Here is a 24,694-nt window from a genome sequence, read left to right on the forward strand (position 1 = left end):
ATAAGAGAAACAATTGAAATGAATGTAAGTGACAAAGGCAATCGGTGCTTTATTTAAGCATGAATAGAATGTTTTCTGCGAACGTGCACTTAAGTGTATACCCTAACAGGAACATTTTGTATTAAATAAACCTAAACTACCGTTGTGGTATTTGTACTAGTTGACGTAAATGCTAACCTACAGTACAGTTTTTTCTGGTGACTTTAGCCTAGTCCAGTGCCTTTAGCTGTGGTAAAAACGAAAAATTGCCTTAGCAGTTTGTATTGTCACCGTTACATTCCTATGCTGAAAATATTGATTACTAATCACTTCCCCCCATTGCAATAGAACTTTAGACCGTCCTCAGATGCAGCAAATTCCTTCCAATATGTCTTTACTAACAAGAACTGTTGTTGACGATATTCCTGTATGTTGCTAGTCATTTAATCAACTATGCACTCAGTCATTTGCTTACAAAAGAAAAAAAAAACGAAGATAAAATCAAGTAATGGCTACAAGTCAAGAAATAATTGCGTAAAGATATTAAGAATTAATGTGTCATCATACATCTTAGTTTTTATTTTAAAAAAGGTCAAGAAAGTTTGTGGGTAACAACAATAGTTAATTGTTGCAAAATAAAAGCTGGTTCTGGTTTCACTGACAGTCTCAATCCATTGGTTATGAAATATTTTGCTGCACGAGTCTGGATATAATAGCATTTGCATTCAACCTGACAACACTTGCCCATATAAATGTTCATTTTAATGACATCATAATTTATTCCAAACAAACAACAAGAATAACATCACGAAACAGTAACTTGGATACTAGACCCTTAAGATCAAGTTGAGATTGAAAGGAATAACACATGTGAAAAGTTGCATTATAGAGCTATGAATGTCATCATTTGTTGAAATAAACGCAAAACCATACGAAGCAAATAGAATAAATACTTGATAAGATATTACATGCAAGTCACTTATAATTCTCGATACAACTTTTCAATTACAAAAGTTTTGTTTTCCACTAATTTTTGCTGTCGATAAGCATGTTTCAATATCTCCTTACATCATAAAGGCACAATAAACAACGAAGACAATGCAAAGCATGGTGCAAAATATGAAAATACTTAGGCAGTTGAGTTTTAATATGATGATATACTTAATCTACAGCTATTATGCCTTTACGCAAAAGATGCATTGTTGGTAAGAGAACCTTTGTAACATGGGAAATTAAACACACAAATGAGAATTTCTTGTATATTAAGAACAGGTAATTAAGTGAACTATTTTGCAGATTAGTTTCTGTTAACTGCAGCCAAGAATAGTGTTTTTTGTCCATGTCAGGTTCACAAGAACACAGGAGCCGGTTTGCAAAACTGTAGTGGCTTGATATGTTGTCATTATATTTTAGCTCTCTCGTAATGATGGAGGGTTCAAACACCATTCTATGGATCCTGCAGCATCAAACTTCATACAAATCTGGGTCGGGACAATTTTGTTCACCATGTTCTAGGTATGAGCTGAACTGCATTGGTTCAATGCATACCATGGGCAAAGGAGATGAGATATTGGACAAAGTAAAATTGTAGAACTTTACGAATTAAAAAGTTCTGCGGATTATTTTCTGCTATGAGCAAGCAATAATATCACCTCATGTCTTTACCAGACTCATGAGGACAAGGTGCTGCTTTAGGAAGTTCCCCAGAACTAGAATAGTCTGGAACCATTCTATCGACCGTGTTCTCTGTTTATGTCTTGCAGCGTCTTAACTTGAGTGGGATTGGTTGCCATGCTGACGCTAATAACTTTTTTACATTCTCTGATTGGTTCTTAATGCACGTTTTTGCCTTCGAGGCCGTGTCACATTTTCCCGTCCAATTTGTGGAAAATGTTGATAAATATTAAAATGCTTGCAACCACCTGCGCCAGCACAATTTTTCCACATTGAAGACAAAAATTAAAATGAATGAAAATTAATACCGGCTGGGAAGACAGGCTCTGGAAGGTGAAATGTTAAAATTAGGAAAGTGAAAATTTTTGTGAATATAGCATTTTTAATAAAATGAATGCTTTGTGGATTATTCTGTGATATGAGCAGCTAACATCATCATATGTCTTTACCAGGCTCATGAGGACACTGTTTCCGGCACGGTTGTGTGCCAATGTGGTCACTTCCCTGTTGCAAGGGTAGTCTGGACCCAGGGTCAAAAAAGAAGCACAGATGATTTTACAAGGGGGCCTTCGCTGCTTGCGTCAAAGTTGTTGGTTTTTCCAAACAAACTGGACTACAATGAGGTAAGGATGTTTATGATGTAACAGAATGTGTCACTTTCAAATGATGAAATCATGTTCAGATCTCCTCCAACATGTGGCAGCGCTTCCTTGAAAATCCTATTGTCTTCTCCATATTGTTTGTGCTCTATTCTTTGTATGGACTCGGACTAATCTGGGCGAGATGTGGAAAAGGTCGACAACTAATATGTTTGCAACCACCTGCGTCAGCACAATTTTTCGTTCCCCACAATCAGGACAAAAATTAAAATGAATGAAAATTGATACCAACAGTGGCTGGGAAAACAGGCTCTGGAAGGTGAAATACTAAAATCAGGAAAGTGAGAATTTTTGTGAATATAGAATTTTTAATAAAGTGAATGCTTTGTGGATTATTCTGTGATATCAGCAGCTAACATCATCATATGTCTTTACCAGGCTCATGAGGACACGGTTTCCGGCACGGTTGTGTGCCAATGTGGTCACTTCCCTGTTACAAGGGTGGTCTGGACCCAGGGTCAAAAACGAAGTACGGATGAGTTTACAAGAGAACCTTCGCTGCTCGCATCAAAGTTGTTGGTTTTTGTAGTTGGAAATATTAAAGGGCGAGTTAGAAAGGTTAAAATATTCCTCACCATTGTAGGCCAAGATATCATCGTGGCTAGAAAGGAGTTTAACAAGGAAGGTTGGTATGAAGGTGGGTCTGTGGTATTTAAAATATTGTCATTAAATTTCAGCATCATCATACCAATGGAACACAAAGGCGCCTTTCGTAGGATCTGGATCCTACAATATCACAATTTGTTCTGACCTGGGTCCAGGCTATTACCGTGCTGGAACCCTCACATCAACTGTGTTCTCTGCTTGGGCCTTGCAGTGTCTTCACTGGCTTGATGCCAACAATGGCTGGGAAGACAGCCTCTTCAAGGTGAGATATCAAAAGCTTCTGAAACTCAAGAGCTTTCAACAAAGGAAAGTGTTATTGTTATTAGAAGTCTTATTGTTGTCCGTTAGCTGGTTCATGAGAACACGGACAGACACGGCACTGTACGGTTGTGAGCAATAGCAACTAAAATAATTTGGAATAAAAAATACAGAAGAATTTTGAAAGGGGTCCATCTATGTTGGCTTCAAAATTGTTGATTTTTCTCAACAAACTTGACTACAATGAGGTAAGGATGTTTATGATGTAACAGAATGTGTCACTTTCAAATGATGAAATCATGTTCAGATCTCCTCCAACATGTGGCAGCGCTTCTTAGAAAATCCGATTGTCTTCTCCATGTTGTTTGTGCTCTATTCCTTGTATGGACTCGGAATAATCTGGGCGAGATCAAAAGACCGGCAAGTGGAGGCAGAGGTGAAAATATTTGAATATGTCCGGTTGAATATGAAGACATGCTTGAGATTCTTTAAACATGGTGTCTATTGTTGTGTAACTGTGATGGATTGCTACTGTCATATGTGAAAGTGATCAATCAAAGTTAAAAAACAAATATTTTTAAGGACCTGTGTGTGGAAGTCCCGGACAATAGTCCTTTTGATAAATATCGTTACATCGTGACGGTATTTACCGGAAGTCGACGAAATTCTGGAACTTCTGCTGTAGTCTGCCTCAGACTCGTTGGAAGTATGGCCACCAGTAGTGCTCATGTCATTCAGGTATTATGACGTCATAATAAATAGAAATGCATTTGATTAAGTGATAAACTGATAATGAATACTGTTTTACAGCACCACACAAAGATTTTCAACAGGGGAAGTGTGAAATCGTTCCTTATCACCACGTCAGAGTGTCTTGGAGACATCACTGCGATTCGCTTGTGGCACGATAATGGCGGACACAGCCCAGAGTGGTATGAAGTAGTAACAACTCAACAGGAACTGTAGAAATTATTAAATGTAACTTTTACGTTAGGTTCCTCCAGAGGGTTGTGGTAAGAGACCTGGAGAAAAATCATTGCTGGTTCTTCCTCTGCAACCGCTGGTTCAAGCATGTCATAGACCACGTGGTCCCTGCTGCACGCACCAAAGACCTGCACAACACCAGGACATTGTTCCCCTTGAGGTTGGAAAATCACCTCAGAGACAGGTAAAGTTTGAGATAATTTATATCCCACAATTGTACCGGATTATAAACATATAATTCCACAATACTGCAGATATCTTTGGTACGCATTCTATGGAATGCGCCCGTGGCAACGTCATGTGATGGGAAGGATAGAAATGTTATCGTGTTGTCTCATGATAACCTTGATGATCATGCTCACCGCGTTGATGTTCCACGGGAACAACCACGCGCAGCAGGGACTGCTCTTAGCCGTCGGTAATTACACTTTTCAGTGGTGGCACGTGGCTGTCCGGTGAGTTCAGTTGACATCGGTTTTGTCAGAGATGGTTGAGATTGTTATTTATTAATCGTCGTATTCTTTTGATTTGTAACAAAGGAATCGAGAGTGCTCTGTTGTCATCTCCAGCAACGTTTCTCATAACAACAATGTTTCGCCGATCGCAACGGCCGCGTAAATCATTGCTAACTGACTCAAAAAGTGTCGATGACGAAGAAAGTAATGTAAATGATGAACAACATCCGGTCTCACATCATTTAAATGTAGCAGATGGAAGCAAAGAGGAAAATCTGAAATTAAATTTGAGGAGTCCAACACCGTTAGCGATGAAACTATTTAAGAAGAATCTTTGTGGGATGAGATGTTATACGTTATAATTAATGTAGTAAAATTTGTATTGATTTGTGATTTATTCTCTGATATCAGCAACCAGGAATACCACCTTATGTCTTTACCAGGCTCAAGAGGACACGGTGTCTGGCAGGATTATGTGCAAATATGAGCATTCCCAAACACAAGGATAGTCTGACCCCACAGACGAAAAAGAATCAAAGAACCATTATATCCATCGTGTTCTCTACTTGGACCTTGTGGCGTCTTCCTCATCATAAACTGAGTAAGCACTGTATTGAGATTGGAGTTGGATGAGCAAGAAAGGTTGGTATGGATGTCAACGAGAATTTACAGTGAGTTACTGCGTTTCTTTCCTTCATGTCTGCCACTTTGATCTGACAGATTGTCGATTTCAAGCGGCTATGCTTGTAAGAGTTTGTAGTATTTGATGTGTTGTGATTACATTTCAGCACCAATGCACCATATTACCACTGGATCATAAAGGTGCCATTTATTGGCATGGACTCATGCAACGTCACAGGTTATGTCGACCTAAATCCAAATGCTGGAACCATTTTGTTAAACGCAAGAAGGAAAACTTTTTGCTTTTTCTGATCTTCGCATTCACAAACATTGCCCTCTATCTGCTAATAACTAGAATCATCTGGACCAAGCAAAGGAGGAAATCTTCATCCATTTGGGTGTTCAAATGAAAACGACGACAAGGAAGCAGATGTATTGGTGATGAGATAACCAGCCTTAAGAAATTTTCCACGATGCTTTGATATCTTAGGACTTAGACTCTTAGAGCATGAATGAAACCAATGCTCCATTTCTAATTCAATGCAATATCTGAAAATATTTAAATGTAGAAAACATTGAATTCCTGGATAATAAAATGTCGCTTTGACAAATGTCATTAGATATATTGCAATATTTACCAGAAGTTGATGAATCCAACTTCAGCAGATATTTGTGTCCGACTTGATGGAAGAACCTCAACCAACCATGTAGGCCTACATGACATTTAGTCATCATAACAAGAAAATATAAAAATCTTCACAATAATTAATTTTTCGTTACAAATGCAGAAATAATGGGGGACATACCATAAATGATTACGCTTAATAATTCCAGAGAAGTAGTGACAACCCAACATAATTAACATTATCTATTAAATAACATTCATTGGCAAGTTTCTCTGGCGGACATCTGAAGTAAAACAAGCTAGTTCTTTCTGTGCAACTGGTGGCCCGATTCAAAAGTGCGCGAAGGATTAAACTAACTGTCCGTATAATGGCTATTTCATATTGTTGCGCGAATGATTTCTCACCCATAAATAAAAAACTTTCTTATTTGGACTAGTGGCTTAACGAGGATATCAATCGCATATTTTCAGTTGGTCAAATCAAGGGCCTTTATGCAAAAACTGTATGATCTGGTGTGAATACATTTTAGACTTGCATACGGACATACGCGCAACTTGCCGCAAAAAAATGTTTTGAAGCAAATTTCATCGAGATTTTTCAGCCGAAACGGTGTTGCACACTGAAAGAAAAGCAATCTCTGGAAAAAAGAGACACTAAGACTACTTTTTTCTTCATTTTCTGGTATAACTGCACACCGGAAATTTGCTTCTGCACTCCCAAGATCTCGGCGAAAAACTGGGATAGCCTACACCACAGTCCCGCCTGCATCGACCGCCGTTTACCCAATAAGTCAATATGCTAAATGCAATTAAGATTGTTTGTAAATTGAAATATAGGCTAAGTATATACTTAAATCGACATAAAATGTTTCCAAAGTTTATATGGAGTCGCCTTCCAAATCTGTCCACCAATTATAACTTTAACTTAAATTCGTTAAACTTAGGAATTATTTTGTGGGTTTGGTGGCCATGGTAACCTACCATCTTATAGCACAATTGCATTATTGCTATCTCGCATGTTTTAAGCCTTTGGGTTTTGCCACAATTTCCTGCTCGTGAACATGTGTTTTGTTGTGCAATAACTAGAACGGTTTGCATCGTAACTTTCGCTCCGCACAGTTAATCGCGAAAAATAAACAATACAATACAAAAGCTACACATTACCTTACCACGACGGCCGAGGAAAGAGACAACACCCAACCAGGCCACCTCGTTTGCCACCAATTTGTAAGAAAACATTGGGGGATTCCCAAATATTTGGCGTCAAACTTGCACGCCATCAAAAAAAATAGAAGACATGAAGCACAACGGAAACTTTTTGCAAAGTTTAATAATTCTGCTGTTTCCGGGTGGTCGCACGTAACAGAGTGGTTAAATTGACGATCTCCTCAGTAATGAGACCTGTGTTCAATACCCAGCGCCACTATCCATGTAAAGTTCATCTGCAAGGCAAGAACGTTGCTTGCTTCTGATCAGTGGGCTCTGTGGTGGTCCTGTTGTGTGTACAGTGGTTCTGTTCAGTGGTCTCACCAACGATATAAAGAACATGATAGGAAACTGCTGGGGGAAGTACCGTTTTTATTTCGCCCTCGTTACGCTTCAGTGCGGTCACATCCGTTTCACACGTTTGACTTTGGTTGAGCCTTGGACTTAGTGTAGCCTTACGGAGAAAGAACTATGATTAGGGGAAGGTGACCTTTGGAAGCGTATATATCAGTATAGCCCAGGGGCGGGCAACTTTTTTGGTCGGCGGGCCTGATATGAGAAAATAAACTACTTGGCGGGCCGGATTCCTGAATCGATACATTAATCGTGTATTTATCCACCTATGCAAGGAATAAATCGTATTTAATGTAAACTTTAAGTTTTAAGCATAGAGACCGAAAACAGTATTTAATGAATTTATTAACAAATATTGTACTTCAATAGCTGCTGAAGTCAAAACTGAACTTCTAAACTGAACTGCTGAACTGTCTGCGGGCCGCTCAAAATCCCGTCGCGGGCCGTATGTTGCCCACCCCTGGTATAGCCTATAGGCAGGGTTGCCATACCGTCCTTATTTATAAGATTTGTCCTTATTTTAAAGGTCCGTGTCTTAGAAAATATATTTGTCCTTATTTCTAAGAAATGTCCTTATTTTCACTTTCGTCCTTATTTTTAGGGTGGATGTGGGCACTTTTGTCCTTATTTTGGTCATTTTGTCACTTTACGATACCATTTTGTACCAAAGAGATATCAAAATTATGAACATGCAGATAGTGTCTTGTTTTTTTTTTTTTTTTTTTTAGGAACATTGGTTGCTTTCTCTTGTTGTACACCGTTTAAGGTGGTATTCCTCGTTGATTTTCTAGTTGTCCTTATTTTTGAGTTGAGACTGATGGCAACCCTGCCTATAGGCCTAGCTGAATTTGGTTAACTTTGAAGTTTACAATGGTGCGAAATTTTTTTTTTAGAGGAAAAGCCTTAAAAAATGTTAGCTTGTGAAAAATCCTGTATTTGGCATACACACAAATTTATCTTGCTAAACATGTAAACTTATAAAAATACACAAAACCTTAAGGCAGCAGGACTTACCTAAATAACCACGATGCTTGACCTTTTGATGAACTTCAAAACCTCGCTGACTTTTAAATTTTTCATCACAGTATTTACACCTAACCAGTAACATGCAAAAGTAAACTCATTAAATGCATCCAACCTTCTATTTTCCTGGTGTGAGAGATAGTTTCTAAATCATATAAAGCTATAAGCACCATATACTTAAAAGGTCTCTTAGCCTCAGCCTATCTTAATTCTTAACTTACTGAAAGAGATCATTAGCTTGCAAAGCAGAAGATGATACAGGCTTGATTATACACTCTTCATCGTCGACAACGATTTCAATTAAATATTCAGCAGTAAGTGCTGGTGCGGACGACATGTTGGCAACTGATAAGCTACACACGTTTGAATCGTCAAAACAACGTAAACAACAACCTCACTTCTCAGTAATCGATAAACGAACCATGCAAATGCGTATAACTTTTCGCCACGACTGGCGTAGTGTGAGTGAGTAAGTGTCCGCAACCATGCGTGACGCGGTCGAAACAAAACCTTCTCTTCTCATAAAAAAGAAACAAACGAGGAGGAGGTAGTTTCCCATCATGTTCTTTATATCGTTGGTCTCACTATATAATTCAGTAAGCCAAAGAAAAAGATACTGATTTTCTGGCTTATCTTGTATTGTATTATTAACTTTATAATTGTATCGTTATATGCAAAAACTAGTTAAAGTAATAAGGTACCTGTACCGAATAAGGCCCACCTAACACTTTTTTGAAAATAACTCAAGAACCATAAATGAGAGTAGACTGAAAAATCGTATTCTATTAGTGAGGGTATATGACTACAACATATTAAAACCACAATACCTGACAAACCCCCAAAAATTTTTATAAAGAAATTAAAAATTCCAAAAAATGGGCCTTATTAGAAGTATAGGCTCCTAATAAGGCCCACCAATTTTGTGAGTATTTTGATTCAAAACATAGTAATAGACAGCATATAACATTATTAGAAATTTCACATTTTAAGTTGTACAAACATTTGAAAAGATTCCACTAAGCGCGTCAAAGTAACTGCAACAATTTGCCAACTGATGACTGGAACCACTCTTGAAGTCTGAAAATCAATTAGTCAAGCATCTTGTATGAGCCTTATTAGGCGCATATGGCATCCACGAAAAAAATGTCACATTTTTATCATCAGAAAAATTTTAACAAAAAAAAGTGCATTATCCTTTTCAATACTAAGTTGGTTGTTACATGAAAACTTCAGCCGGCTGACAACAGTTCATTTAACCGGCCAAATTCTCACTTACCTTTTTTCTAAATTAACAAAACCACCTTAACTGCAAATATCAAATTTTTGTTGTGCTTTAGCGAATCGGTTGATCACGTGACAAGGATGAAATCTGGTAAACCATCATGAATTTATATTAGTTATTATGTAGGGACAAAATCTTTCATTTATTTGCACGGGTTTGCGAAATATGAGCATTGGGACTTATTAGGGACCGGGCCTTATTCGGTACAGGTACCTTAGTTGTTGTGACGTGGCTTTAAACCAAGGTTGACGCGGCCACAACGTGGAGTACTAACTACTTAACGATCACAACTGATATATAGCAGAGGATGGTTTCGATCCATCAACCACTTGGTTATGAGCCCAGCACGCTTCTGCTGCGCCACTCTGATGATGGCGTTGGATCCTCTTTCTAGTTTAAGCGTCAAGGGGTCGACAAGCCTTTCAATTAACATTTTGCTGCGTCACGTTGATGACCCAGACAGAAGAATACTTTTTCCTCTCTGATATGAATGAAATCATGTACCATTGTCCACGACTATCTCCGTTAATTCAACTACAGGTTTCATGTACCTGCGCATCTTTGCCGACTTGTACAAGCACTTTGGGCGGAAATTCGAAGCACTTCATATTACGGATAATTTATGTAGCACGAGTATGCTGAAATAACGGCTATTTGCTGTGTGTATTAATTCTTCCTATTCCAATATATCGATCTTTACTTGAAAATTTTGAAAACGATGGTTTAACTTGCTTGCACCAATGCGCTGATTAAAGTAACGAAGAAAATCGTAAAATATTATGTTTTATGAAATATCAAGTATAAAATACATCAAGGTTACCAGCTTTAGATTTAGTTGAAGGATAAAAAATTTATTAAATACACGTATTTTAGTTTTAACGCGCTTAGCAGTGTGCACAGAGCGAATAGATCACTAAACGGCTGTTGTATGACAAATCTAACAAGACAGGATGCCATTTGGCAAATCAACATCATGGCAACCTTGAATGCAATTAACTTGTCTGTGGCTTGTAGCCAGAACACATAGCTAGTTTAACTAAATTATGGTGGCGATTAATACTGTATTTCAACTATTTCATCTGACATGTCAGAATGAAGATGACGTCAAACCATGCCATTGCGCTTCACAATGATCGGGAAAACTGGTATCCAAGCGCTGAATATGAATACAAAGCACATGTAAGTTGGTCTTTGAGAGTTATGTTAGTCAAATTAATTTTCAAAAAATTTGCGCTTCTCACTGATAAACATAAGAGAGGATAATTTTAGCTCATTTTGTTGAGAGTCCTCGGCATAAAAAAAAATTTGCATCGCGAAAGATGCAGAAACGAAATTATTTTTCCAATTTTATCAATATATTTGGCCATGGCATTTGGCATGCATGTTGACAAATTTGCAGTATGATAAGAAACACTGCAATGACGCACATGAGAAGCAATCTTAATCATTTCAACACCAACCAATGTTGGCTCGCCGAATGCAGAGTGACGTCACGACCGAATGCAAACTACGAGATTATTTTCATTTGGCGCTTGTAGAGAAAAGTCATGGATTTTGAAAGAAGGAAAGTTCACTTCACTGCCCAGCAGCTAATCGGTTTTTATTATAAAGCAGATGCCTCCACATGCATGGATACTAGGGATGTGCCGCGAGGAAGATTATTCGGGTTCGTGCGAACCCAAATATCATGAAGGTCGACACGAACGAATCCCGAATCTAATCGTATTAGAACCAAAAAATAAAATTTCCTCCAAAAGTTGTCAAGTCTTGCTTCTAAAATGACGTAATCGATAAACAAATCGCTTTCTTTCGAAAAATAGTGTTTAAAAAAACGATCGAAAGAGCAAAATCGTTAGGAAAACGCCCTTCATTGTAAGTACTGCTGACTCTAGTTTAGCATTGTCGGGAAACTAGATCATCATTTTTTACGAAAGACAATAAATTTATAAGTAATATTGTATTCGGGTTCGCCATTGTTGGCATTCGTGTTCGCCCGAATCTTCCATAAAGGCGATATTCGGCGAATCTATTCGGGTTTGGGTTCGTATCGGCCCATCCCTAATGGATACTGTAGTACATTGGTTAATTATAACTTTTCACTTACTAATTAACATAGTATAACATATTACTTCTAATACATTAACAAGTTTTAAAGTGTTGAACAGCTGCTATAGTGTATGATGATGGCATAAATTGTCTTTTTATTAATAAGGTCGATGCTAAAATGAATTTGAAAAGTCACAATCATACGGTTCATAAAACAAAGAACCCACACAGAATCCAAATGATTAAACTAATGAGAATAAGGTCACGTGAGGAAAACAACCAATAACAGGCAAATGTTTGAGAAAATTATAATAAGGGTTAAAAAAATGAAATAATCATCGGATTAAAATGGAAATATTCGATCAATGTCAACAAGAAATGAGCCCATATTTAAAACAATTTCATTTTCGAGACAACCAAGGTAGGGGGCCATTGTACAGATGGAAATACAAAGATAAAATGAAAGAATATTTATAAATTGAAACGACTGACGATAAAAGCAGAAAATACATTTAATTAAAAACAAATATTCGTTTGTACAAAATAGGTAGTTTAAGATGAGCCATTTGATTAAAAAATTTGAAGCTGACAGAAACGACCTAAAAAAATTCCCAAGCACAAACAGCAAATTTGAAAATGATCGTTTTTATGACGTCAAAGTTAAATGCCAGACAATTACTGATCAAAATTAGCAAATAAAATAATGAAGATAAAAATATTTCAACAAATCACGAAATATATTAAATGAACTGTAAAACGTATCCAGATGAAGAAATCAAAATCTCAAAACGAAACTTTAGATGGAAAGGACGCAAGGACAGACACGTTCTATGTCCATGTTGGTCGATACTTGCCATTTGTTGGTGGCTGGATCATAAAACTCAACTGTTTCGGCATATTCCCTAAACAAAATATTTGTAGTAAACTCTTAAACAGCAAATGTACACAAATTGTAGATAATGACGTAAAATAATAACCGTACCAGGTTGTATATAAGATAATTATTGAAAAGCAATTTTTCCGGAATATATTAACCATAATAAATAAACTACGTAATCCACTTTGTAATCAACTTCGCAATAGACAAGTACAAAACAATGTGGTCCAGAAATCAATCTGATCTCTCAACCACCAGTAATTTACAGTAAAAACTTGTTACTGAAGAAACTGTCACTGGAAGTGATAAATTTAAATTCTCAATAAAATTGTCACTGGTGGAGCCATAATTCAACTGAGAAAATTAATGAACTGTAATGTCTTTATTTGATTTCCCAAAACTCATCATGACCTTCACCTTCATCTAGTCTAGTGGTTCATGAACCCCAGATAGGCAATCACTACATCAGACATTAAGCTCTTAGTAAAAGTAAATTTACAGTATGATATTATAATATATAAGTTAAATAATATTCATTTAAAATAATATAATTATGTATACTGTATATATAATTACTTACCCTCCAAACACCCATATAAGGCCATCCACTACACAAGCTGATCCATCCCATCTTTCCTCATTCATAGATGGAACATCAATCCAAGCTTTCGTGTCCAGGTTGTATTTTTCAACAGAAGAGAGATGATTTGAACCGTCATCTCCACCTGGTTTAATTCATTTAAAGAACATGACAAGACATAAATCTCCTTAAAAATTTGAGAGATATTTGCACTTGCAGCAAGACTCACCTATCGCGTATATTTCGTTGTTTAATACAACAGCAGTTAATCCAGATCTGCAGGTTTTCATCGGTGAAATATACTCCCACTTTCCATTTCGCGGATCATAACATTCTGCTTTGGTTGTTGCATTGTTATTATCATCCCATCCTCCAAGCGCATAAAGCAAACCTTTCAAAATAAACCATTAATCAATCAAACACGTCACTTGTGCTTGAAATTCGAGCATTATTGCTCCAGCACTTTATGAAGAAAAAGTCAAATCCTTCACAGTGGTTATATTTTCTTCGTCCAATTCTCGTTGCTTCTTTTACCTTTTGTTGATTTTTATAAACTTGTTTCAAAATACACGGATTATCACTGCTGGCGCCTAATTTAGAAGCTGTCATTGACTTTTATGTTGGGATGCTGTTTGCTAAGTACAAAATCTGTGACGTCACACAGACTGTCATTTCAATTGATAAAACATTTAACACGTGACCTGCCCCTTGATCTTCTATTCTCTGCACTGAGTTTTGCATCGATCAAACTCTTGGACACAAAAGACCACAACGTTTGTTTCTGCGCTTTTCTTTGTGACACGTCATCAACTTTTTACATGAGTAAGCCTAAGTGAGTCGAGTTAAGTCAGCGACGCGTGTCGCGTGCGAGTAAATATTTCTACTCGCTTTGATATTTATTTACATGAGTTAATTCCTGGTAAGTTGAAAAGTTTTTCAAAGTTCAGGAACAACACTGGACCATCGTTTGGGCCTCACGTAAAATAAATTTCCTAAATTCCTAAACGCCACAATTTTTTCTCAAGAAAGCAACCAGACAGACGCGGAAATCGCTTTTTTAAGCTGAATGTTTTTTAGTTTTTCCAATTTGGGACGAAACTTCAAAACCCGAGTTCTAGGTATAAGTGATGAACCTGGAATTTGAAGTTTTTAGAAAAACGAACTTTTTCCGAAAATAAACTCAATATTAAGGTACATACAGCATTATTGTAATACAGTGGAATTTATGTAATTCGTCTCTGTTTAATTCATTAATTCATTTTTGTCGATCCCAGAATTGTGAATATTTTCATGTTTTCTAGTTCGTTTTATTCAGCTTTGCGTAATTCGATTAGCTCGGAAGTTTTATTTTACTCCAACAAACATTTTGTTTGTCAAATTTTGTCATGAACTATGCTTAAACATCAGCATAAATACTCAACGACATGAGAGAGCTTACGCGATCAACGCATTTTAATTGTTTGAATGTGTGAGTTTGTATAATAAATGTATTTTAAATGTTTAGTTGATGGTCTTTTATGTTGTGAGTTAGCCCTGGAGAGATCCCTAGAGAGAATGCACTGCACATGAATAAGAATAAGAAAACCGCAACGATGTGCACTTTATTGCGTTGTAAAGTCGACTTGTGACGTGACAATGAACGATATCAAGTGAAATATGCAAATAAGAACGCGAGTATCTGCTTCACGTATATTGCAGTCCCGTACCAGGTGCCAGTATGATTTTATCAATGTGGAAACGAACCATTGGTGATTGGCATCTCTCAATTTACTTCGACAACTCTGACAAAAGTTTACTTCAAACATCAAAATAACAAACTCACCTCGTGCACTGACCAACGTAAATAAACTTCGCGTTTCATTCATGTTTGTTATCGAAAACCATTTCCTCTCTTCAGGATTGTAACTGTCACATGAAGATAGATGACCAGTGGCATCCTCACCACCAGCACAATAAACAAGACCTACAAAACACATTCAGGTGAATATTTATGCAAGAAGGTTTTGGTTACATCCTACTATGACATCATAATTATTGTATTAATGATGTCTAAACGGAGCTTACGGTGACGTAAGCCTACTGTGTTTTTTGTTTCAAACACTTTTTTGATAACATCACAACATTAGTGAGTGGTTAAAGCACAGACTCGCTTGTTGAAAAGTTCCAAATCCGGGTAAAATCAAACAAAACTCAAAATAAAATAAATCAATTAGAAAATGTAAAAAGACAAACTGAGTGACTTGGGTAAAAACAGTGGCGGATCGTCGCCTAATTTAAATCTACCTTGTTATTGTGTTGTTATAAACGAGAAAGGAACTAAAGCTGTGCGTAATTTTAAATGAGTTTCACTGTTTCATCGGGAACAATCGTATGTTAGAAGTTATTTTTAAAGTTTCTTGGTAATCTAGCTTAATTGTATAACATAGAACCCTAAACCTACCCTCAAGTAATTGTTAAATAACTAAAATACCCATTCTCCTAACTAGGGTTGGTCAAAGTAGAATCATAATGGTCTTAAGAATAGAGATAGCAAATCTAGAATTTCGAATCTAACCGTTTCATATCTAGTGAGTTGTAACAATGTTAACAAAATGCAGTTTAATTCAACTAAAACTATCTTAAGTCCTGAATAACCCAGCACTCAGCAGCAGATTTTTTAACTTTGTTGTTTAAAAAGCCCAAACGAGCGAACCACGAGCTCGCTCCTTTTTTTCGAAACCGAACCACGAGCTTAGCAACCACTGAGCTCCCTTTTTAGTTTTTCTCTACAACAATGAGTCGAGTTTGATCCTGGCGTCGTAATTTGTTTCATGTTGTATAATTTTTATAACTTAATGTCGCTTTTTTCTTTGCCCAAACTACGCCAACAACGCACAATTTTTGCTCCACATGGCGAAATGAACAACATAATATGCAACAAAAAGCACAGCAGCACGTCAGAACCCATGTTATGGTAGTTCGTTATACATGCTTTTTTTTAAGCTAACAACAATGACCCGAGTTGTCATCCTGGTGTCGTAATTTGTTTCACGTTGCGGTTATTTTTATAACTTAATCGATATATGCTTTGAAATTAGTGTTGCACGTAACTCGAACATTTAATTTCCTGATTTACTTGACCGTTAGTATTTATGTAATTTTTCCTGCTACCGCGCGCGTTGTTTTATTGTAATACTGTGATATCATTGTTGTTTATTGGCAAAGCAGGTTTATATGACAAGTAATTGCTATTTCAATTTCGCTAAATTTGCGTTTCTTTTCGATGGGTGTCACCAGAAAAATTGTCTTTTTGTCTTCTTTATGTTACGGGGAAGTTGAAATGTAATTAAAGGTTATTTATTATGGTCGTTATTAATCTCACTTATTTTCTTACAAATATTTTCCAAAACTTAATTGCTTATTGTAACTTTATCGACGTAGCGTGTGATCTACTTTTGCACGAGATGCGAAAGCGATATTTCTCCTGGGCTTTGTGCAGTGTGATACCATTTCAACAGTTTAGCAATGTCACTGCCATACTTTCTATACTTATTTATGTCGTAACAATAGTTATCAAAGGACGGTTATTACGTTACAATAAAATCTGTTATTGCCCGGTTTCGGAAAACGGCAATGTGGGCCAAGAGCCGAGTGCAGATATCGAACGCATTTCAATTGCGTTTACACAGACAGTACATGCAGAATAAAAAATGGTTATCGATGTTTCGTGGGCATAACATACCAAAAAGTAGGTTGCTTAATAACGTAATATAATGATATTTACCAAACGTTCGTAACAGCAGCTCCGTTACGTAATTACATAAGTGTTTTACTTATTGTCAATTACGTACAACACTGTTTGAAAGTGAAGAATGTTAAATTGCTAAACATCGGCATCTACTATCGTATAAGGTTCTTAAAACTCAAACATTCTATTCTATTTATCTATTAATCATTTGTGGCAAGTGTGCCTAAAGCATATCTTCAGTATGTTATTCCATCAAATTTCCTATGACATTTACAACAAATAATGATTAGCAGCAATTACAGCTGCAGTTGGACACACATTTTACAACGCAAATACGACGATGCAACATACGAATGCGATTGATGTCCTGAAACGAGCCGGAGTGAAAATGTTTTTAATCGCCAAAAACAGCGGGAACGTGAGCGGCAAAACGAGTTCTTTTCTTTATAAAAGAAAGTAAGCAGTAATAACGCTCTTTTTTCATTGATGAGCGAGAACGACGCTCTTTTTACAAGAGCGGTTGCCCACCATCACTGTCTATAACTTGCAGGAACTTGTACTTGCTCATCATAACAACTTACCATTCAATAAAGTTGATGCAAATCCGTATCGGTTTTCTCCCATAGAAGGCAAGTTGCTATCCCACTTTGGATTCTCATCATTCAAGTCCAACATCTCAACAGAGTTGTAGCGAGGACCAATCAATCCTTGCCTACCACCCATCAATAAAATTTGTTGATTGTAATTTACAGCAGATGGACATCTCCGAGCAATTTTTGTATCCTGTATGATGAAACATCATTGCATAAAGTCAACATCAACTGAAGTGAATTTATTAACAATATTAACTAAACACTGGATTAAGCGAGAATTGATAACAATCGATTCGATCAAAAAACAATAATCCACAGCATTCCACGATTGCAAGGAATGTTTTTTAGCTCATAACTTTAACATTTACTTTTCTTAGCAGCTTGCCAATTCAAAAACATTTTGTTGTTTTAAAAGCAAATGTTTACTCGCGATAATTAAAACACTTTAACGTGGCAATATGTTGTTGCTTCTCCGTCAATTCTATTTCGTCACAAGGAAGTCAATACTCGCGTAAAGAGATAAAATTTAAACGTGCATGAGCATCTTGCAGGCACCAGACCACAATTACTTGTATAAGGATGGACTTGAGTTTGCGTAACAACAAATTTGTGCTTGTCTCATTGTAATATGTTTAAACCAGCTTTGCCGGTCCGCGCAACAACTAGCTTGCACTAGATCAGTGGTTTCCAATCTTTTTATACCACGGACTTGTTGACCGAAAGGACATGGACTTGTTGACTGCTGATCTAGTGCAAGCAGCAACATGGTTTTGTCTCAACATAGTCGTTTCACTTGGACACTTTTCTTTTAAATTCGATCATTCTCGCCGCATTTCACGTTTTTAAACATTTGCGTAATATTTGCTTTGCTTTAATTGTTCTAATACAGTAATTGCATTAATTAATTGCTTTGATTACTTTGCTCTGCAACCGCAACAAATTGAAAACATATTTCAGTTCAAGCTTCATCTGTTTATCTTTTGAATAAAAGTTTATTTTATTTTTACTTATAAGAGAAATCTGCCCGATCCAATTGTTACTGACAAAAAACATAACGATCTTATATTGGGGCACACTGGGCCATGAACACACAAACACAAGGGAACAGATTATGCTTTCAAATCATTTCCAAGTGTCACAAAACTGTGACAACAAGTATATGTCTATGACATCATAATCACAATTCTTTTTTGAAGCAAAGTCATTATAAAGCAAACATACCGGCATGTTACTCCACTGAATTGTCTTGGTGTTGAACTTGGCAACATTTCCTGGACATTTCAATCCACCAATCATAAGTATCTCATCAGACTGACCTGGAAAAAATATTCCATTTCGTTACAATCAGCATGAAGCAAATACAGGCCGGTTGCAGCCTGTGGACAATTTTTGTGGCAAGCGAGTTGTTTGGATTTTTATTTAAAACGTTAAGTTCTGTCATTTGTTAGGAGGGATAAATGCGTCGTAACAAAATCCAAATGCCTAAGCACTTTTATTAGAAAGCGCACATCAAAAGCATGATGGCAATAATGACTAAGCTCAAGGATAAGACGCAAAACTCGATCAAAATTAATATTGCCGTATTTGGTTGTAAGCATTGTTACATCATACAAAGTCATTTGTCAAATCTACTGCTGCTGTTGCTACTACCACTAGTCGCTTAATAATTACCATCCTGGTCCATGTAGTGTTGTAGGTTCAACGGCTAAATATTGCCATATTTCTGTTTAGTAAAGAAATAACTTATATTAATGTAAAGCTGATGTCAGAGCTTTCATCATAACCTTATAACTTCATGCACTGTCAAAACCATGAAATAATATACAGGGTTAGTTACAAGCAAAGTTTGTTTTAAGAAAATCAACATGTACGGAGAAGCCCCGACAACTACTAACAAAAATATGAACGCATGTCAAAACAGTTTAAGGGATTAACCGTTCTTTCACCTGGTTTTACTTTACAAGCTGGGGCTTCAGATATTCGAGAAACGAGTGATGACACAAGAAATTGCATGCAATCCGTGAAGTTGCAAACCAGTTTCTAAATAATTAGAATTGAATCATGTTGGTACTTTACATATTAGGAAAATATATTTTATCATGGACAGCTTTTTGCAAACAAAAACATTTTTAAACTTAAACTCTTCAACATTGACTCATAACATAAGGTAGCGGTACATGATGATGCAAAGAAATAAAGCAATGCTCACAAAAATTCTTGCAAGGTACCTCTTTTTGAACAACTTTTATCAAAAAATCTTTCGACAAATTTTCCAGTTGAATGAGATGAAATAAATCACTGAAGTTCTTCTGTCTATTATCGAAATCATAAAGTGTCCAAGCAACTGCACTCCTGTACTTGTCCTCTTCAATCGAATCCTGAAATTTAATCAAGGCTGCTGGAGTGACATCATAGGTACTTTTATCTTATCAGAAATATATGATGTGATGGAGGCTAAAGCTAAAAATGATTAAAAAATGGTTAAAGAAATAAAACATTACAGATCGTATGAACATTGCCATTTAATATTTTGATTTAATGTCTTAACTTAATAGCGAAATTATATTAACTGCCAGCAATATTTGAAAATTTAAATCTCGTTATCTTATTCGAGATAAGAAGTATCTTGCAAAATCTGGCAACAAACATTCAAGGCCATTCATGCATATATGAGCCAGTCTACGTCATATGCGTTGTCTAAAAAAAGACAACTGTAGAAATGCTACTTCACTTTCAGGTATAAATAAAGCACAGGGTAATGCACAATTTCTCCAAATGTAACTAATATATCGCCGTGTAACAATTCTAACATGAAAGTGTGGATTACAATTAGCTTCTTGCAATTACAATTTCACGCAATGATGTAAGAACTATCAAAACAAAATGTTTGATTTAGATACTGTATAAAAATATTTACGAAACAAAAACATTTCAAATCTAAGTTTACTTCATCACTTTCCAACTTCAGCATAGACTTGATATCATCAACACCAAACTGAAGAAAATCTGCACTTTTCAAAACTGCTCCGAGATTTTTAGAAATGAAAGTTTCAGCTGCTTGGACAACATCACCCATGTTGTATCGGTTTGAATAAGATCGAATTTTTAAACAATTTTCTCCGTTGAGAGATGCTTTGAAAAATTTCCTACAGTATTCCTTCAAACCTTAAAAAATCTTCCAATTCATTTAGGGATAAAACCTATCACTTAATTGCGATATAATCTCTGTTAAAAGTCACTCATTTTGTACACCGATTTGAGCTTGCTGAATTATATATATTCAATTCAGTATTAAAGATACGTAAGATGATATTTATTTATTTAAGTAATTATTTATTATTTATTTCTTTATTAAAGGTATTATATAGTTTTATTTAGGTTAAAGTATTTTGAGTATTAAAGGTCCTGGGTTGTGGATGTATTAACCGATTCCACTTATAAAAACATTTGTTAACAGAATGAAAGTCCAAACTTTGCACAGTTGCACAAAAAAGATTACAGTTTAAGTTACTTTTATGCGAAACTCAAAATCAGCAACCTTTATGCACAGCGTTATATCAACAAGTATCACAAAGTCAGCTGCAGTAATAACAGTTACTTGTAATCCGTAGATATTCTGCTGCTTCCAGTACATCATATACATTGTCATAAGTGAGGATTATGCATGAAGTGTATATGAAGTTAATAATCGATGCCATTCTTGGACCACTGACTTCTTTAACACTTCCTTCGTTCAAATAACTTTCTCTCATCTACAAACAAAAAGAAACAGTAAATAATTGAAATATTTTGTGAAATATTGAATTAGTAAGAATTTCATCCATTCCACCTTTGTAGTGAACATTTTCTTGAAATATTGTGAGAATGAACCAACCACACATTTGTGAACAGGGAATTGTTTTCTTCCAGCTTTTATTGTGAAATCACAGAAGTCCTTTGTTGTTGTTCTTTCCCTTTATGACATATAGATCATGAAACAAAAAATAACTTTTTATTTTTGGCAATAAACTTGGCAAAATTGTGATAGGTATCAACACATACAATAATCGCAATCAGTGACACAGCAACACCTCATTAGATTAGAGTAGGGACTTTGTTATGGTAGGCAGTGTATAGTGATCATAGGTATAAGTTTTAAAATCCTGGATCTGCCTAAGTCCTTAAATAGCAAACTGAAAGATTCCAAAATGAAGTATAGGTATTATCCAGTCACCAAAACTAGCAGTCACTGGGTGGTGCTGTCATCCAAAACCCACAGGCCATATATTCCGTGGAAACTGAGTAGCATGGTAGAAAATAAAGTTGGATATAACATGGTCTGTGGTTTACTCCTCCGTGCCACACTCAGTTGGTGCCACACACGGTTTGCACTCACAAGCCAAAAGATTTGCCACTCCCAATTTGTATCGAGTTGAGTGACGCCGGTTCACAGATGGTTAAACCACATGTGCTAATAGTCCTCCATGCCTTTCCTGCTATTTTGTTTGAAAGAGAAGTTTCAACGTTAATTTTTTTTTTAGTTTCTGAGTTTCAACTTGTTCAATAGTTGCAGCGTGACAGGAAACAGAATGGAAATGAAGGTGTCTTTGTTTTAGGTGTGTCTGGGCTTTCATTTTTGCTGAAGCAAAAAGTTATGGGTGGCACAGAAGATTTGGCACCGTTGCCTTACGAGCAAGAGAAAAAATGGCTCCATCGCAGCATTGTCCGCGAAGGTGGAATGGCATAGGTATGTCCAATGGTGTGGGACGCAGATATACAGTCACAGTATGCAAGGTTGTAATGAAATGATTGTTTATCGTTCCTTAGCCTGTAAGGACGACCACTTCAATTACAATGTTTGACTGTTGAATTGTTGTCCTCGATGATAAATGAGTCTCAGGTCGTTGTTTCGCTTCTCTTAATCTTAGAATCAATTGTTCACCAAGACAACTGTATAAACTGTTTATATTGTTTCTTGTTTAAACGATTACATTAAATAAGACATTGGGACAGCTACATAATAAAGTCGACCACTTTCAATGGTTAACTTCGTAGACTGTAACGCATTGAACAACTATGAATAACAACACACGCAATGCAGGCATGCACGACATTTTTGTCACGACTTAATACGATAAGCAGAGAGGAATCGATTACGTAACGCAATGCTTTGCTTTGCCGATTTCCGTAAACAAGTATTCTATGCGGCATTCGATTTGCAAGCAATTTTATAATATCATCACAAGGTCTACTGTATTTATGACGTAACTTTGTTTATGATAATGTCAATCTGGTGGGCGTGTGTGCTGCAACACCAGGAAGGTGCGCAATACTCGGCAGTGAAGTAGACTAAATTGAGCTGTTGTACAAATGGTAGCCGCCACAGTCTGAGGTCACCAGTCGTCCTATCAAAGGCAGTATGAGATGTAAGTTTTTTGCGTAACGACTTATGGTGTTGGCGGTAGGTGAGCAATCTGTCCAAGGTATTTGGGGACAGGACAAAAAAGCACAGGCATGGCATTGATGTAAACTTTACGCTCATGATTTGCTTTCCTGTTGTTCATATGGAAAGATGCCGACACCGTTTTAGCTTTACAGACCTTTATTATGCATTCCTGGAGAAACTGATAAAGTAATTTTGTCTAAAGAAATGATCTTCCTCACTAAGTCTCATGTTTTTGCCAAATGCACAATCGCCAGGACATCTTCGTTGGCATACTTAGACAACACTGTACATATAACATGGTCTGCTGTTTACTCCTTCGCACCACACTCAGTTGGTCCTACAGGCGATTTGTACTAACAAGCTACAACGTTTGCTACTTCCCATTTGTATTGAGTTGAATTAAGTGACGTCGGTTCACAGGTGGTTAAGCCATACCAAAGTCACCCTGGCAGCAAGAGTTTGGTGAGATGGGGGTCAGCGTCGGTCATGAAGCTGCAAAGTGTAGCCATGTCCTTCCTGCCATTTCGTATTCCAGTTTGGTTCCAAAGAGAAAAAGATTCGCACTAACGCCTGAGTTTCAACTAGTTCCAACAATTGCAGTGTGACCAAGACTGAAAATGAGTGTCTTGGCTTTACGAGTATCTGGGTATCATTGTGGGATTTTTGCTGAAACTAAAAGTTCTGTGTGGAGTCTAAATGATGTGGAACGTAGATGTCCAGTCACAGTACACACGACCCTGTTATTGACACTTGTCGATTTGGTGAGTGACAGTGTATGGTGAGTGGTGAGGTGAACTACAGTAGACCTTGCATACAACAGGCAAGTTGGGACAAGCGATATTCATACGTTATATGCTACATCTAAAATAATCCCTGAAGCAGAGATCGGGCCTTGCAGGCTTTCTGGTTCTGGCTCAATCAATTTACAACATGGATCTTTCTATGGTGGTGATTTGTTTATATACAACTGATCAATGAAACAGATGGCAAATAAACATTAAATGTTGACTATAATGGTTCTCGACTATAACAAAGTCATGACAATATAAGAAAAAGTATGGAGTCAGATACTTTAAAACCAGTAATAGCCACAATATTTTTACTTATTACGTCAGCCGTAACTATGATGTGTAAAAATGTCAGTTTTGGCTACATTTCAATGACAAATAGTTTCAACATAAATAAAACATTTTGTCATTTGTCATTAAAAGTTTCACACAAACTTGTGTAAATGAGCATAGATTAAAATGAACAACTTACTCATTCAAGTTGCCGAGTATTTCAGTGGCGTGGTTGTTGTTGAATTCCATCTTTCTAGTTTGAAACAAGCAACTAACAATAAAATAGTTAAGCTAAAGCCAAGTGTTTAAAAAAACAACCTGCAACAGTGTAAAGCACAGTATAGTCATAAAACTTCAAAGCTTACGTTTGCCAACCCAACCAACATATATCATCAAGCCCAAGTGAGAATGAGGTCGGTATAAAAATGAAAAACGTTACAAGCGCAGCAAATATTTCCTCATTGTAAATCATTGACTTGCCTCAGCGAATGTTGCCTGATACCTGGGAGTTTTATTGTTGACACAAGGACAGAATTGAAAGCTTACATTGTTTGGTTTATTCATCATTTGCGTGTTTTACGCTAAGCCAATATTTGCACTTTGCGAACAAAACTTTTGCTATTAACACCGTACAGACATTTTGGAACCCAACTAAATGT

The 24,694-nt window shown here is 36.5% G+C and overlaps 2 protein-coding genes and 2 long non-coding RNA genes across 6 annotated transcripts in view; 1 reads left to right on the forward strand and 3 right to left on the reverse strand.

Annotated features, from left to right (window-relative positions):
* Positions 1-24,694, reverse strand: part of LOC143459932 (uncharacterized) — a 150,522-nt gene that overhangs the window by 99,810 nt on the left and 26,018 nt on the right. The gene's annotated exons all lie outside the window — the stretch shown is intronic.
* LOC143458649 (polycystin-1-like protein 2) lies at positions 91-5,846 on the forward strand. Of its 3 annotated transcripts, XM_076955491.1 has the most exons (10): positions 91-1,986; positions 2,106-2,276; positions 3,484-3,612; positions 3,759-3,914; positions 3,987-4,108; positions 4,171-4,344; positions 4,415-4,615; positions 4,700-4,919; positions 5,059-5,257; positions 5,404-5,846. In XM_076955491.1, the coding sequence occupies exons 1-8, from the start codon at positions 1,948-1,950 to the stop codon at positions 4,776-4,778; spliced, it is 1,071 nt and encodes a 356-aa protein (XP_076811606.1). In that variant the 5' UTR covers positions 91-1,947; the 3' UTR covers positions 4,779-4,919; positions 5,059-5,257; positions 5,404-5,846. The 3 variants fall into 3 exon arrangements, with proteins under 3 accessions (XP_076811606.1, XP_076811605.1, XP_076811604.1); XM_076955490.1 differs by having other exon boundaries at positions 4,700-5,286; XM_076955489.1 differs by having other exon boundaries at positions 4,700-5,257.
* Positions 724-7,023, reverse strand: LOC143458651 (uncharacterized). Its single transcript, XR_013117686.1, has 2 exons — positions 5,875-7,023; positions 724-5,785 (listed from the first exon to the last, which is right to left on the reverse strand). It is a non-coding gene; the product is annotated as an uncharacterized LOC143458651 (long non-coding RNA).
* LOC143458734 (kelch-like protein 25) lies at positions 11,898-24,354 on the reverse strand. The gene is made up of 12 exons (XM_076955586.1): positions 24,235-24,354; positions 21,379-21,502; positions 21,148-21,301; positions 20,497-20,714; positions 19,778-19,927; positions 19,496-19,589; positions 18,771-18,865; positions 17,538-17,739; positions 15,052-15,192; positions 13,459-13,620; positions 13,230-13,374; positions 11,898-12,674 (listed from the first exon to the last, which is right to left on the reverse strand). Exons 1-12 carry the CDS (start codon positions 24,282-24,284, stop codon positions 12,569-12,571), a joined length of 1,641 nt encoding a protein of 546 aa, XP_076811701.1. The 5' UTR covers positions 24,285-24,354; the 3' UTR covers positions 11,898-12,568.

This window comes from Clavelina lepadiformis, chromosome 5 (genome assembly GCF_947623445.1).
Source record: "Clavelina lepadiformis chromosome 5, kaClaLepa1.1, whole genome shotgun sequence".
Taxonomy (NCBI): domain Eukaryota; kingdom Metazoa; phylum Chordata; class Ascidiacea; order Aplousobranchia; family Clavelinidae; genus Clavelina; species Clavelina lepadiformis.